At 36.3% G+C, this 13,668-nt stretch overlaps 1 protein-coding gene across 14 annotated transcripts in view; it reads left to right on the top strand.

The window, feature by feature from the left end:
- lola (longitudinals lacking) overlaps positions 1 to 13,668 on the top strand; it is a 581,907-nt gene that overhangs the window by 319,415 nt on the left and 248,824 nt on the right. The window contains exons 6-7 of one of the 14 annotated variants that reach the window (XM_067135860.2): positions 5,191 to 5,254; positions 5,977 to 6,025. The exons of 11 other annotated variants lie outside the window; for them this stretch is intronic. In XM_067135860.2, coding sequence (XP_066991961.2) covers positions 5,191 to 5,254; positions 5,977 to 6,010 — 98 coding nt within the window. In that variant the 3' untranslated portion in view covers positions 6,011 to 6,025. Of the gene's footprint in view, positions 1 to 5,190; positions 5,255 to 5,976; positions 6,333 to 13,668 lie in introns of those variants that run through there. 2 more of the 14 variants (XM_067135865.2, XM_067135856.2) reach the window with 2 other exon arrangements.

The raw sequence follows: 13,668 nt of genomic DNA on the forward strand, positions 1-13,668 counted from the left end.
AATGTAAACTGGAATTATGTTTTACAATTTTATTGAATCCACCAACAAATAAACAAAAAGCACCTCATTTTACTGCATAGTCTCCTGAATTTGAGACACATTTTTGCCATTGAATTGGCAACTTTTTTATGCCGTCCTTGAAAAAAAGAAGAAGAACGTGGGTGCAGTCAGTTGCGTACGTACTCCTCTATCGCTGCATCATCATGAAATCGCTTTCCTCTCAATTCTTCTTTCAGTGGTCCAAGCAAGTGGAAGTTGCAAGATGATAAGTGTGGACTGTAAGGAGGATGTTCTAGAGGTGTCCACTGCATTTCCTCCAGTTTTTCCCATGTTACGACAGCATTGTGTGGCCTTGCATTGTAGTGGAGAAGAGGAACATCTCGGATCGGTTGCTGGCGACGTTTGTTGTGATATGCAACTTTTGTCTTGGCCAAAAGATGCAGTAATATGCTGCATTCACTGTCTTTCGTTCATTCAAGAAATCCGCAAACAAAATGCCCACATAGTCTCAAAAATCTTTTGCAAGCACTTTTCCAGCAGAAAGGCATGTTTTGGCCTTGACTAGGCCAGCTCCACCTCGTTCCCGTTACTCCAAGCTTGCTTGTTTTGACTCCGGGGTGTAATTATGAACCCAAGTTTCATCAGAAGTCACAAAGCGACACAAAAAATCATATCGTTCCTCCTTGTAGCGATTCAGATGTCTCCGATAAATATCCTGGCGGAATTTTTTTTGTTCTTGGGTAAGGAGACGAGGAATCCACAAGGCAGACAATTTCCAAAGGTTGAGTTCATCATTGATGATGTTTTGTACACTTCCAAAGCTTATTCCTATGAGTGAAGCAATTTCAGAAATGTTTATGCGCCGATCATCTTCAATAAGGTCACGTACAGCACGAATGTTGTCTGCAGTGATGCTTGTCCGTGGTCGTCTTTGGCGAGACTTGTTTCCTACTTCTTCTTGTCCTGCCAAAAATTGTTAGTGCCATTCATACACCTGGGTCTTTTAAAGAGGTGCGTCCCTTATCAAAATTTTCGAAGTTTTGGTGCCTTCCTTCGCCAGAAACTTGATGATGATGATGATGATGATGATGATGATGATGATGCGCTGTGCAACGGCCGTGTGTACCTCTGGCTCGCTCATGGCGTACTGAACCGAGCGGTCGCTCTGTGGTGTGTGACACATCAAGACCCCTACCCACCAACATCCTCTCAAAGCCTCATCCATTTCCGTTTGCTACTGGAACCGCTAATTTTAAATTCCAGTTTATATTTGATTCACCTAGCGTGAACTTTTTACTTTTTTACAGTGAAAGTGACTTACATATCTCTGCCTTAGGAATAAAGTCATTAGCTGTAGAGTCTATGTCCAGACACTTGAACTCTTGGTGGACGTTTTGGATTGCAAGGTGGTTTAGGTGATTAGAGAGGTTATTGTTGACATCGGTTAGTCTTCTCAGACTTGAAAATGACCTTTCTGTTGTAAAACTTGTTATAGGAATTGATAGTATGAGTTGAACAAACTTCAACAACTCTTGAAGCATTTTCTTCAGTTCCTCCCCCCTCCCGAATAAATCAACTCGCATGCGCCACCCTGAGAATGCTTTCATTCTTCATTCCAAAATATTAAATGCTTATCTGGGTGTAATATTGCCAGTTTTTTAATTGCTATTTTTTAATACGTTAAGCACCAAACACAAATTTTGATATTCTGCTCTGTGGGCCAAAACTTTATTTTCACTCTCTCCAAGCAGACACCCATGTCCATCATGGCCTAGCAGGAAATCCAGAAATATCAACATGTTAAAAGTTCATCCTAAGCTTCTTAAACTGCTTTCTTTTTATTTCCTTTACTTAATTTTGGGGAGAGGGGACAAAGGGACCTGGGCCCCATAGAGTTGGTGCCCCTGTTGTTGCTAAAAGCAACAAACTTACCTGAAGGTTAGTGGTCAGTTGTAACAAAATTACCTTTTTGGGACCTAGGACTATTTTGAAAGAGGTTTTGATTTCCTCTGTGATATTTTGATTTGAAATCCAGGATTAATCCTCTACGTTTCAAAACAGTTATGTGATGTACATGTGTAAGAGTTTGATCTTGAGAAAAATCGTAGTTTTTCTCACTTCTTCATATCAAACAAATTATTATTATTATTATTATTATTATTATTATTATTATTATTATTATTATTATTATTATTATTATTATTATTATTATTATTATTATTTTTTTTTCTTTAACAGATGAAAGTGGATGATGATTTGTTATCTATGACATGAACTTTTATTTAATATGAAATTACCACTAGAAACTGAAACCTATTGTGATAGCTTGCTATGCTGTACTGACAGATAAAGTAAAGTGGGGCATATTTCTTCAATTTAATTAAAGATAGTTAAGCTTTCATTTGTTTTGGAACATTGCAAGCAAAATTAACAATTTTCTTATGCATTGGATTTAGCCTATTCCAGTTGAAATTCACTTCACAGAGCCTCATGAGCTTCATTACGACAGAAGTTTGTGAATTAATGGGAAGAATTACATTTTCCTTTGGTTTTACCAATTTATGACATGATACCTTAATTTTATGATTCTCAGAATGAATGTTATTTTGTTGTTGGTATATATATATGTGACCGTAAAATATGGTGTAGTTATATTGATTTAGATTGAAGAAAAGTGTGTGATACTGTCAGTGCAAAATTGCAATCACTTGTTTTTCTTTGCTGCATTTCGTTGTTCTGAATCCCTGCAACAGGACGCACCTGAGAATGTTAGGAATGACATAGAACCTTTTTTTTTCTTCTCAAAATGCTTGACATTCCTAAATAAGGCAGTACTGACAACCATTTATGGACACTGTGAAGTTACCAGGTGTATGCATAAGTTTATGGTGGTTTTTGTGGTAAAGAAAACACATAATTTTCAAGGGAAATTCATTTTTTGTTTATTCAAATTATTGGCCATCTGCTTCTACACACTTTGCCCATCTTTCAGGTAAGTTATGAATACCATGCCGGAAAAAACTGCTTGTCTTTTACGGTAAACCAGTTGTCAAGCCATTTTCCAACTTCCTCGAAATTGCTGAAGTGCTGTTCTGCAAGCACGTGCCCCATTGATGTGAAGAGGTGATAGTAAGATGGCGCCAGATCGGAGGAGTACGGCGGGTGCGGAAGGATGTCCCATCCAAGCGATTTCAAGGTTGTCTTGCACTGGTTTTGCTGTGTGAGACGGTGCATTGTCATGTAACAAAACCACTTTGCCATGTCTTCTGGTCCATTCCGGTCATCTTTCGATCAATGCGTGATTTAAATTAATAATTTATTGGCAATAGCGTTGTGCATTAACGGTTTCGCCAGGCTTCAAGAGTTCATAATACACAAAACCGCTTTGGTCCCACCAGACACAAAGCACGGTCTTCTTGCCTAAGCAATTTGGCGTTGTTGTTGAAGGACCAGGTTCGCCAGGTCACAATCATGATTTTCTCCGCTTCGGGTATTCAAAATAAATCCATTTTTTGTCAGCTGTCACAATTGGGTACAGAAATGATTTCTTTTGTGGTGTTGAAGCAGCATTTTACAAGTGACTATGCTATTTTCCATTTGTTGTTCATTCATATCATGTGGGTCCCATTTACCGAGTTTATTGATCATTTCCGTTGCTCGTAAACATCTATTGATAGTTTCTTGTGACACATTTAATGCTTGTGCCAATTGCTGTTGAGTTTGAGTTGGGTCACCATCCAGTAACGCCTGCAATTGCTCATCTTTGCACTTTTGTTGTCTACCAGAGCGCGCACTGTCTTTCACATTGAAATCATCACATTAAAATTGTCTAAACCATGTCTCACATGTTCTAATCGATGGAGTGTGTTCACCGTATGTTTTTACCGGCAAGTGATGACTTTCCACAGCCTTTTCCTTTTGACTGAATAAGAAAAGCAATGCATGCCGCTAATGTTCTTTCTCAGGCACAAACGTTGACATGATCACTGAACGATACAACACAGACGCTAGTGTTTGGCGGACTCAACTCGTGCGTGTTGGTAGTTTAATGTCAGACGAACAAACTGATATGTGTCAAATTCATACACTACATACTGTTCGCTGGTGCCATCTCTTAGTGAAACTTGAAAAGACTTATGCATACACCTGGTAGACACCGGACACAGAAAATTGTTTTCAAAAAAACTGTTCGAACTGGCACCCACCTGATATTCCCCGACTTGCCCTGATACAAGATTTTGTCCTAGATTACATGTTGCTATTTTGACCTCTCTGTGGGCTACTTCAGTTTTTATTTAAAAATTATCCTGCATATCTTTGCTTAAGAGATTGATTCACTCTTCATTGAAGGTTTGTGGAATTTGCTGAAAGTGTTTGATTTGTAAAGTGTTCCTTCTCCATGACAGTATATTGTCAGTGTGCAAGAAACCTCAGCAGCTCTATGATAGCTGTAGAAATGTATTCAGGGAGGTACTGTACTGCCTACCACACTTCCTTAGTTGCAAACTGGAGACATGGCTAGACTGATGGCTGGATAGCCAGTCACTTGCCAGTGTTTATTTTGAGGTACTCTTGCCAGCTTGGTTTGTATTAGTTACTGTAGTGAGGCATTCCAGATGCTAGCAGTAACGTCTGTTATCAGTCAAGGCTACTCGTTACATCTTTGTGTGTATGTATAATTTATGATAATTTTAAAAAATACTTTATCTTTTTATATATTGCTGAAATAATTTCTGTGTATTCTTGAAAGTTTTTGAGAGTGAGGAGTATAGTTTAAAAAGGAAAACTTCAAATCCTAGGAGGTGAAAACATAGTTTTTAATATACATCCGTTCTTTTGTATGAAGCATAATGTCTGCTGAAGAACGGTACTTTTTCCTCTTCTTGTATGACGTACAGCAGATGCTAAGTGCCATAAACCAAAGCAGCATTTTTGAATATTTTTCCACTTCTTTTTGTTATATTAGTATGCAAAAAATGCTGGTTTATTAGATTTATAATAGTTTTGTAAATATGATTATATAGTGAATATGTTGCTGTACAGTATAAAATGTTGAACACATTAAAGATATGTGAACAAATGTCTGATATTGTTTCTAATTTCATATCCTGAATAATTTCTCCATTTGCTTGTTAACAGGATTTTGCAACATAATATTAAGAGCTAAATAATTGCTAATTTTTTTTTCAGGCATTTTCTTCATCCTGGGATCTGATCAGTGCAGCATATTATGTAGTTATGGCTCCAATAGTTTGTGAGTTTATTTTGTCTTTCTGATTTTTCAAAGAACAGCTACCAGTTGTTACATTCTCCAGTACTTGCTTAGTCACCTGAAGTTGTTTCTGATCTATATTTCAGCTTTTTCCTTCCCCTATTTGTCTCCTTCCTGTAATCCATAATCCTGTGGATTCTCATAGTTCTTCCTGTTTGTGCCCTTACATAAGTCAGAACATCCTTAAGACTGCAACTCCTAAGCACCTCTGCTTTGTTGAACTGCTTGAATTGTTTTTATGTTTTTCTATTTGTCATCCATTACTTGATCCTTTATTTTTAACTCAGTGGAAATTTGTCATTATTAAAAAAATATGGTGTAACATTTCTCTTTATGCAGAATAGTAATTTGTGAACCAGTTAGCTGCTTGTTCTGTTGTTCTGTACTTTAGATGTTAATATTATACCAATATTCTCTATAGTATTCCTTCCTTTCTCCCTTATTTCTTTTAAAGTTTTTAATTGACTTCTGTTGCTTTATTATTATGTCTTCTGAAATTTTTAAAATCTCTACTACCAAATTGCTGTATTCTATTTAGGAAATATATTAAAAGAAAAGTGTCACTTGTTCAAAAGGCCTTTGCAAGTGGTTAGATATTATGGTGGTGATCTCGGTCTGTAGCAGCATCCAGGCTAGCTGATAATGCATATCAATTACTGTAAACGAAGTATTAAACTCCAAGGTCCCTTCCTTTTTGTTTTCAGACGTGCGCAATCCACAGGATGTCTTTGGTCTTAAACAGTCACCTGAAGTAGAACATGGCAATAGTTCATTTCTTATGACCTGCAGTAACAGCTGGAAATCAAATGCTGATTCTGAGAAAACCTTCCTTAACTGTGAACAAAATCCTCAAATTCAAGATAAATTTAAGTGTCCAAAATGTGGGAAAGTGTATTTATGGAAAACATCTTTAAATACTCACTTGAGGTTGGAGTGTGGCAAACCACCTCAGTTTACTTGTGTGATTTGTTCTCGAAAATTCAAACAAAAGATTGGCCTTCAAAAGCATGTGAAAAGCAGACATCGAGAACATTTACAATGCTAACAAAAAGAGAAGCTCAACACTAAATTACTATGATTCTGATTACATGCAGTATATGATCTTTTATAATCAATATCCCCCCCCCATTTACATCCATGAGTAAAGTTTGACATGAACATTTTTGTTTCTTGGAGATAAATAGAAGTTTTAAATATCTTTTCATTATATTTGTATTAGAATATTTCACTCAACTAATACATCCAAATTGGTTACACTTTTAGTTTTTGAAAAACCTTTTCATTGTCAATGAAATGGTGTTTAAATTCCATGGCTAAATGTTTAGCGCGCTGGCCTTAGGTCACAGGAGTCCTGGGTTCAATTCTCGGTCGGGTCGGGAATTTGAACCATGATTGGTTAATTTCACTGACACAGGGGCTGGGTGTATGTGTCGTCTTCATCATCATTATATCATTCTCATCACGATGTGCAGGTCGCCTACGGGAGTCAAATAAAAATACCTGCATCTGGCGAGCCGAACTTGACCTCGGACACTCCCGGCACTAAAAGCCATACACCATTTCATTGAAATTTTGTTTTGATTCATACTAAAAGGTTGTCAGGTTAGAAGAAATATAAAGAAGTAAGACTAATTTTAAGTTATTATCAAGCTTGATCTTCTTGTATGAAAGTGGTTCATATAGTGAATACACAAAGAATAACAATTGCTTTTGCAGGTTGCAAGTAACAACAGCATAGAACAGAAAGAGTCTGTGATGAATTAAGTGTTTACAGAGTTTATTTTTATCAGTGTTCTGACAAAAATCTTCTTAAGAGTTTATAAAATGAAATAAAGTAGAGTAATAAATTTTATATTCATGTGTGTATAGAAAACTGTACCTATCTTCCTCCCCAACTTATAATCAGGTAATAAATGAGTTTTCTTTATGTAACAGTTTTCAATGTCAGCTTGCATTGCATGGGTTCAAACCCCACTTTCAGCAGCATTGAAGATAGTTTCTGTGGTTTTCCATTTTCATACCAGACAAATGCTGGGGCTGTATCTTAATCAAGGCCATGGTCAATTCCTTCCCACTCCTAGCCCTTTTCCTCTCTCGTCACCATAAGACCTATCTGTGTCAGTGTGACGTAAAGCAAATTGTAAAAGAAAAAAATCAGTTTTTAAGTCATTTTTGGTATTATGATCATGTACTTTATTTTCCATAATAATTATTATTGGAAATGAAATGAAATGGTGTATGGCTTTTAGTGCCGGGAGTGTCCGGGAACATGTTTGACTTGCCAGGTGCAGGTCTTTCAATTTTACACCCGTAGGCGACCTGCGCGTCGTCATGAGGATGAAATGATGATGAAGACGACACATACACCCAGCCCCGTGCCAGAGAAATTAACCAATGATGGTTAAAATTCCCGACCCTGCCGGGAATCGAACCCGGGACCCCTGTGACCAAAGGCCAGCACGCTAACCATTTAGCCATTTTCCGGACATTATTATTATTATTATTATTATTATTATTATTATTATTATTATTATTATTATCATTTACTACTGCCTCTCAGATAAGGATAGATAATGGTGGTAGTGGTGATTATCCCATCAATGATAAGGGTAGTAACTAAAGAAAAAATATTACAGGACTCTTTATATGATTGATGTGATGGGATTATTAGTGTCAAGAATAGTGTCCAAATTTTTTTTTTTTTTTTCAATTTGCTTTACGCCGCGCTGATGCAGATAGAGCTTATGGCGACGATGGGATAAGGAAAGGGCTAGTAGTGGAAAGGGAGCAGCCGTGGTCTTAATTAAGGTGCAGCCCCAGCATTTGCCTGATGTGAAAATGGGAAACCACGGAAAACCATCTTCAGGGCTTCCGATGGGGTTCGAACCCACAAGCTCCCGAATGCAAGCTCACAGCTGCTCGTCCCTAACCGCACGACCAACATGCTCGGCATCAAAATATAAGGCTTGTAGAATGGATAGATGAGAATGATAGATAAACTTGGCAAATATTTGCAAACTGATGAATCCAGTTTACTTTTGTGACTAATGATATTAACAAGAACACACAAAAAAAGAAAAAATGTAAATGGAGGATTGTAATGATTATATATTCTTTACATTTTCAGTGATGTTGTTGAACAGCAAATATAAAGTGGAAATTCTGGTATTGTTGAAGTATTAATAATTACTATGCAATTGCAGAATTCTCCTGTATGTTAATCAAGAAGGTTGGTCATTGTAGGCTGTGCATTTTACTCAATATGCTACCTGTGTATGACGCAGTTTTGTGTTTGTCATGCTAATGGTATAGTTGCGTATAGGAAATATACAAAAGTACTAGAAACTTCACAGAGACACCTTTAGAGTTTTAAAATTTGGAAGAGGGAGAAATGGAATTAATGTCATTTGATTGTAATTTAATTTAACCACAGAACAGCACAACAATCTCGAGTTTAGTCAGTAGAGGGTGGTGAATAATCAGTTCATGGTTCGCTCAACAGATCTCCAACAGTCAGTCAGCAGCAGACTATCGTATACGTTGCCCTGATGAAAGCCAATTAAACTTGTCTGAATGTTCGGCTTTTTTTGTTAAATATATGTTAAGTAAATATTTGGCTTTAATCCAGAAATAATTTTTATTTAATAATGATAATGAGCCATGAAAACCTGCATTCATTAATTAGTTTCAGGGTTTACTTGTAAGAAATATATGAATACTCCTATTTCACAGAAGTGTGCAGAATGTGTGTATGCTATTACTCACCAGAATAATCAGTGAGAAGTATGAACCTCCTTGCTATTAATTAATTATTTAAGGTTTGGCTGTATATTAGTTATACTAATTATTTAGTCACTTTCTAATCATAGTCCATTCCTAGATTTAGTCTTAATGTTCGCCATTGATGAAAATCCAATTTCTCAGAGATACGAGGTGCTGAAAGCAGCAAGCATCTGTAGCATAGCGGGCACCAGATCAGGGTTTTCTGTTCTTCTGTCCAGGTGGAAAGTCAGCTTCAATATTTGTTTGACCTGAATAAAATTTGGTTAATTAAGTCTGCAATTTGAACAAAAGTTTCATTAAATGGTTTGATCTATCCATTGCAAGTCTGAATTATTAGTTGAGAGAATGTAGTCTCTAATTTAATTTAATTTAATAAATCTGGTATACAACAGGCTGCAAACAACCCTAATATTATAGTACATCAAGGCTACAAAGATATATTAGGTATTGTAGTTTATTAATGTCCTTGCAAGTGCACTGCATATAAGTCTGATGATAATTTTTAATTGACTGATTTACCAAATTCTGACTTAAATCAGTAAAATTAGATTACAGTATGATTAATCCCTATTTTATTTTTTTTCCACTAGGGGCCGATGACCTAGCTGTTAGACCTCTTTAAACAACAAACATCATCATCATAAATTTTTTCCATTCATTTTCAATAATTTGTATGTGCGAAGATCCTCCTTTTTAAACCAGCAATTAGCTCATTCAGATGAATAAATATGTGAGCCTAGTAGATCAATTACAACAACCAAGAAGGATTTCTTAAAAGTTCAGTGATCTTCAGGATTGAAAGAACAGGAAGGCTTCAGCTCAAGCAAACTCGTTAACACTTTGCCACACAAAAGCCAATAGATTTTGATATGTAAGAGGATTCCTTTGCATAATTCTCCCATTTCTTCATAGAGTAATGCAAACAGTTGGGTTTGTAGTAGAAGTAGTTTACCATTTTAATAGCAGTGTTAAAAACTTGATGCAACTTTTTTTGTTTGTTTTTATTGTTGATGATGATGGGAAAATACATCCACCTAGCATTTGGCATAATATTAGATTGGAACTGTTTTATAAGAATATTGTTGTTATCACTTATGATTTTGCCCCATCACTGCATAAAGCTGTCAATATAACAGACTTCTGGGGCTAAGGGTTGCCCATCAATCAAAAGACCGTGAAATTGCAAATCTTAGGAATTGTATAGACAATAGGCCCTGATATACTTTCAGTGGTATCAATATACGTTAATGGGAACAGTTTTATATACATAACATTTATAGTAAATTTGACTTGAAAATATGAAAAAAAGCATCAGGTTTCAGTTGCTTTCCAGTTGTATACCGTATCTTGATAATATTGATTGAAATTGCTGCAAATGTTCATAACAAGCATATACAGGTCTGATGAGGCACATATGAATGAGATAATATTGTCCACTCTTTCTCTAACTACTGATAGTTTGAACTAATTGGAACCACTTCTTCATCATCATCATCATCATCTTTATCGTCATTGTCAACTTTCTGGTCACCTTCTACTTAAAATTTAGTAGACTGAGTCACCTTTGTCAATGTCTAACCCATGTTCAGTGTTGTTCTCACTGAAGTTATCGCCAACGTGCTTCAAAATCTCTAAAATTATATTCGGGTTCATTTCTGTTCAGTAATTCTTCTACTTTTCCCACATTCTAGTGGGTTTGTGGGTGTAAACTGTGTCATACTGTTTTACAGCCAGATGCCCTTCCTGATGCCAACCCTATGTAGAGGGTTTTCTATTCAATAATTCTTTAAATTTATGCTTTGTAGTGGAAGTTTACTGTTTTAATAGCAGTCTTAAAAACTTGTGTAATTCGTGCAAATTTTTTGTTGTGTATTGTTGTATTTCCATTATTCAGGTTTGTCAAATTATGTCCACAAAATTCATTGAATCAAAGCAGTACATTTTTCCCAGTCAGTTTTAAAATTTTGTGTATCTTAAAAGTGTCATATAAACATTTCCTGTTAGTGTAACTAGTTAAAGGTTTGCAAAACCCGATATCATCTTTTATTGCCCTCTGATTTGTATCTTGCAAATCATAAAAATTATGCATAATGTCTCACATCTTGTACTCACCAAGTATAATTGATATAAATTCATTCTTTTTTTTTCTTCCTATTTCCTGCTATTTCATTGATCCTTCTGGAAACTGCATGAAACTGCATTATTGGATAATGATGTTGATTTTAATTCATTTGCATGCTCAGGGCTAAAAAAAAAAAAAAAAAAAAAAAAAAAAAAAATAATCGTATGGCCTCAGCTACCGTTTGCAGACATTTCGATTCGACGCCATCTGGCTGTCTGCTCGTCAATTTCGACGTTCTGGTTTACTCTGTCTGCCATCTAGCGGACCTAGAGCAAACCGGATCTCTCTTGGGCATCTATGGCTGAGATTTAATTAATTTTGTCGGGTAAATACCAAATGTATCACCAGAGATCTTTTACACGCCGACATCGTACGACGTGGAGTGTCGAATGGACTTTTTTCCGCCCTTCAAAAATCCGACTACCTCTGCCGGGTTTGAACCTGCTATCTTGGGCTCCGGAGGCCGACACTACCACGGACCCACAGAGGCAGCTATGCTCAGGGCTGAATGTTATTGACATCATATCAGTTGCTGAGGAAAGTAGTAATGTTTCAGCAACAGTATGTTGCTCATATCATTTAACTACTCTTGTTGAACCAAGGTAAGAGGCGTGGAGAGATTTCTGGTTAATATTACTTGCCCTTGTATTATTCATTTTCTGACTATTGAGAATGTCCTGGTTACTTCTAAAGAAGTCAACAGGTTTACCCCTTTATAGATGGATGTTTGCTAGTAAGATGTCTGATGATCTTTGAAGGTTTCATGTTTGCTAGTAAGATGTCTGATGATCTTTGAAGGTTTCATACTCTCTGCTGATAATACTTCATAAGCTGGAGCTGTACCTTAATTAAGACCACGGCCACTACCTTCCCAATCCTAGCCCTTTCCCAAGCTTGCGTCACCGAAAACGTTTAGTGTGTTAGTGTGATGTTAAACCACTTGAAAAAAAATCATAACATATTGTGGTCGATTTCCCTTACTTGGCATCTTAAGAGGAGCTGTTGCTGGCAGAAAGAATACATTTCTTTATCATACCTGTTCTTATTAAGAATATTTAACTAACTGTTACAGTGTGATTATTTTAACCAGTTATACAGCAATGCTACAAGGGGTAATGTGGTTGAATAAATTGTATTAATTGTCAGACAACTTAGGCTCTTGAAGTAGGCCAAGCAAGAGTACAGAGGCATAGATTGCTGTTATGACATATTTAGCTGTGAAAAAAGCATACAGTGTGTGTGTGTGTGTGTGGAGGATCTTGAAATCAGTTGGTTTTTAAAAGAAGGTTTTGAGTGAAGTTTTCTTGTTACATAAAAGGATTTATGAAACTGGAGTAATTTAAAAGGGATGATGTTTAACTCTCGTTAGTTAAAAACATGAAATGGAGACAAACATATATGCATGTATAAAGCTTGAAAATGGTAAATTCAGAATTTTGTTGGAAGCATTTAATTTTTCAAGGTGTTTATAGTGGTTGCCACTTTTACTTTCTCGTGATAGAAGGTATTACTACATGTATATTTTGTGAACTCATATTATTAGGTTCTATTAATGTAAAATTTAGTCCATGTAGAGTGGACTGAGTTTTAAAAATAATAATAATAAAAAAATAATAAAGCCAGCTATGGGACCATGCACAGAAAAAATACTGAAACTGGTATTCTCTCAGTAATTCCAATACCAGTGAAGATATTGCAGCAAAATTTGAACAGGAATCATCGCATTTTGTAAGGAATGTGACAGTATCGTGCCGGAAGTGGCTACCATTTGTGCCCAGATGGGATTGAACCTGACACACCATATACTGAAAAGTACTTGTCAGTATGTATGTTGTCACTACCTGAATTTCATTGACATGTTTAGACAACCTCCTGCATGGTAGTCCAATAAGTTCTTGGTTTTCAGTTTCTTCAGCAAGGCCCAAATGGTGGATGTAAGCCTCCAAACTTTCCCAGAGATTGCTGTTGACATGATTTTATTGACTAGTTTTCCTTTCCCAATAATTACGAATCATAAACACCCACTCCTGCAGAGTATATTGATTCATTTTCCAACTATCCTGTGTAATTTCTCGTGTATACTGCTTGCACTAACACTGGCAAACAACCAACAAGCTGTACGGTGTTGTGTAAGCTCCTCAGCCAAATGACAGAGAGAACAACAGAAAGGCAGAATGGCAGCAATCAAGCTGGCTGACTGGCAGCTACTCCCATGTTGCAATATTTTTGTTCAAATTAGGTGCTAGATTTATTTTTCTCTCACCAAACATATTTTTGTTCAAATTATGTTGCAGCATGTTAATTTGTTTTGGAATTATTGAGGAAGTACCAGATTTGGTAGTGAGTGGGACACTCTGTACTTAGTTTTATGCTGGGATACAGTTGGCTAGTAAATGGAGCACTTCTCAGCATTTACTTCTTCTGGTTGGCCAGTGTGAGTAAAATTGAAGTGTATTGTAAGGTCTGGTTTACTGCTAAGTTGAAAGGCTAT

This window comes from Anabrus simplex, chromosome 1, assembly GCF_040414725.1.
Source record: "Anabrus simplex isolate iqAnaSimp1 chromosome 1, ASM4041472v1, whole genome shotgun sequence".
In the NCBI taxonomy this organism is placed as follows: domain Eukaryota; kingdom Metazoa; phylum Arthropoda; class Insecta; order Orthoptera; family Tettigoniidae; genus Anabrus; species Anabrus simplex.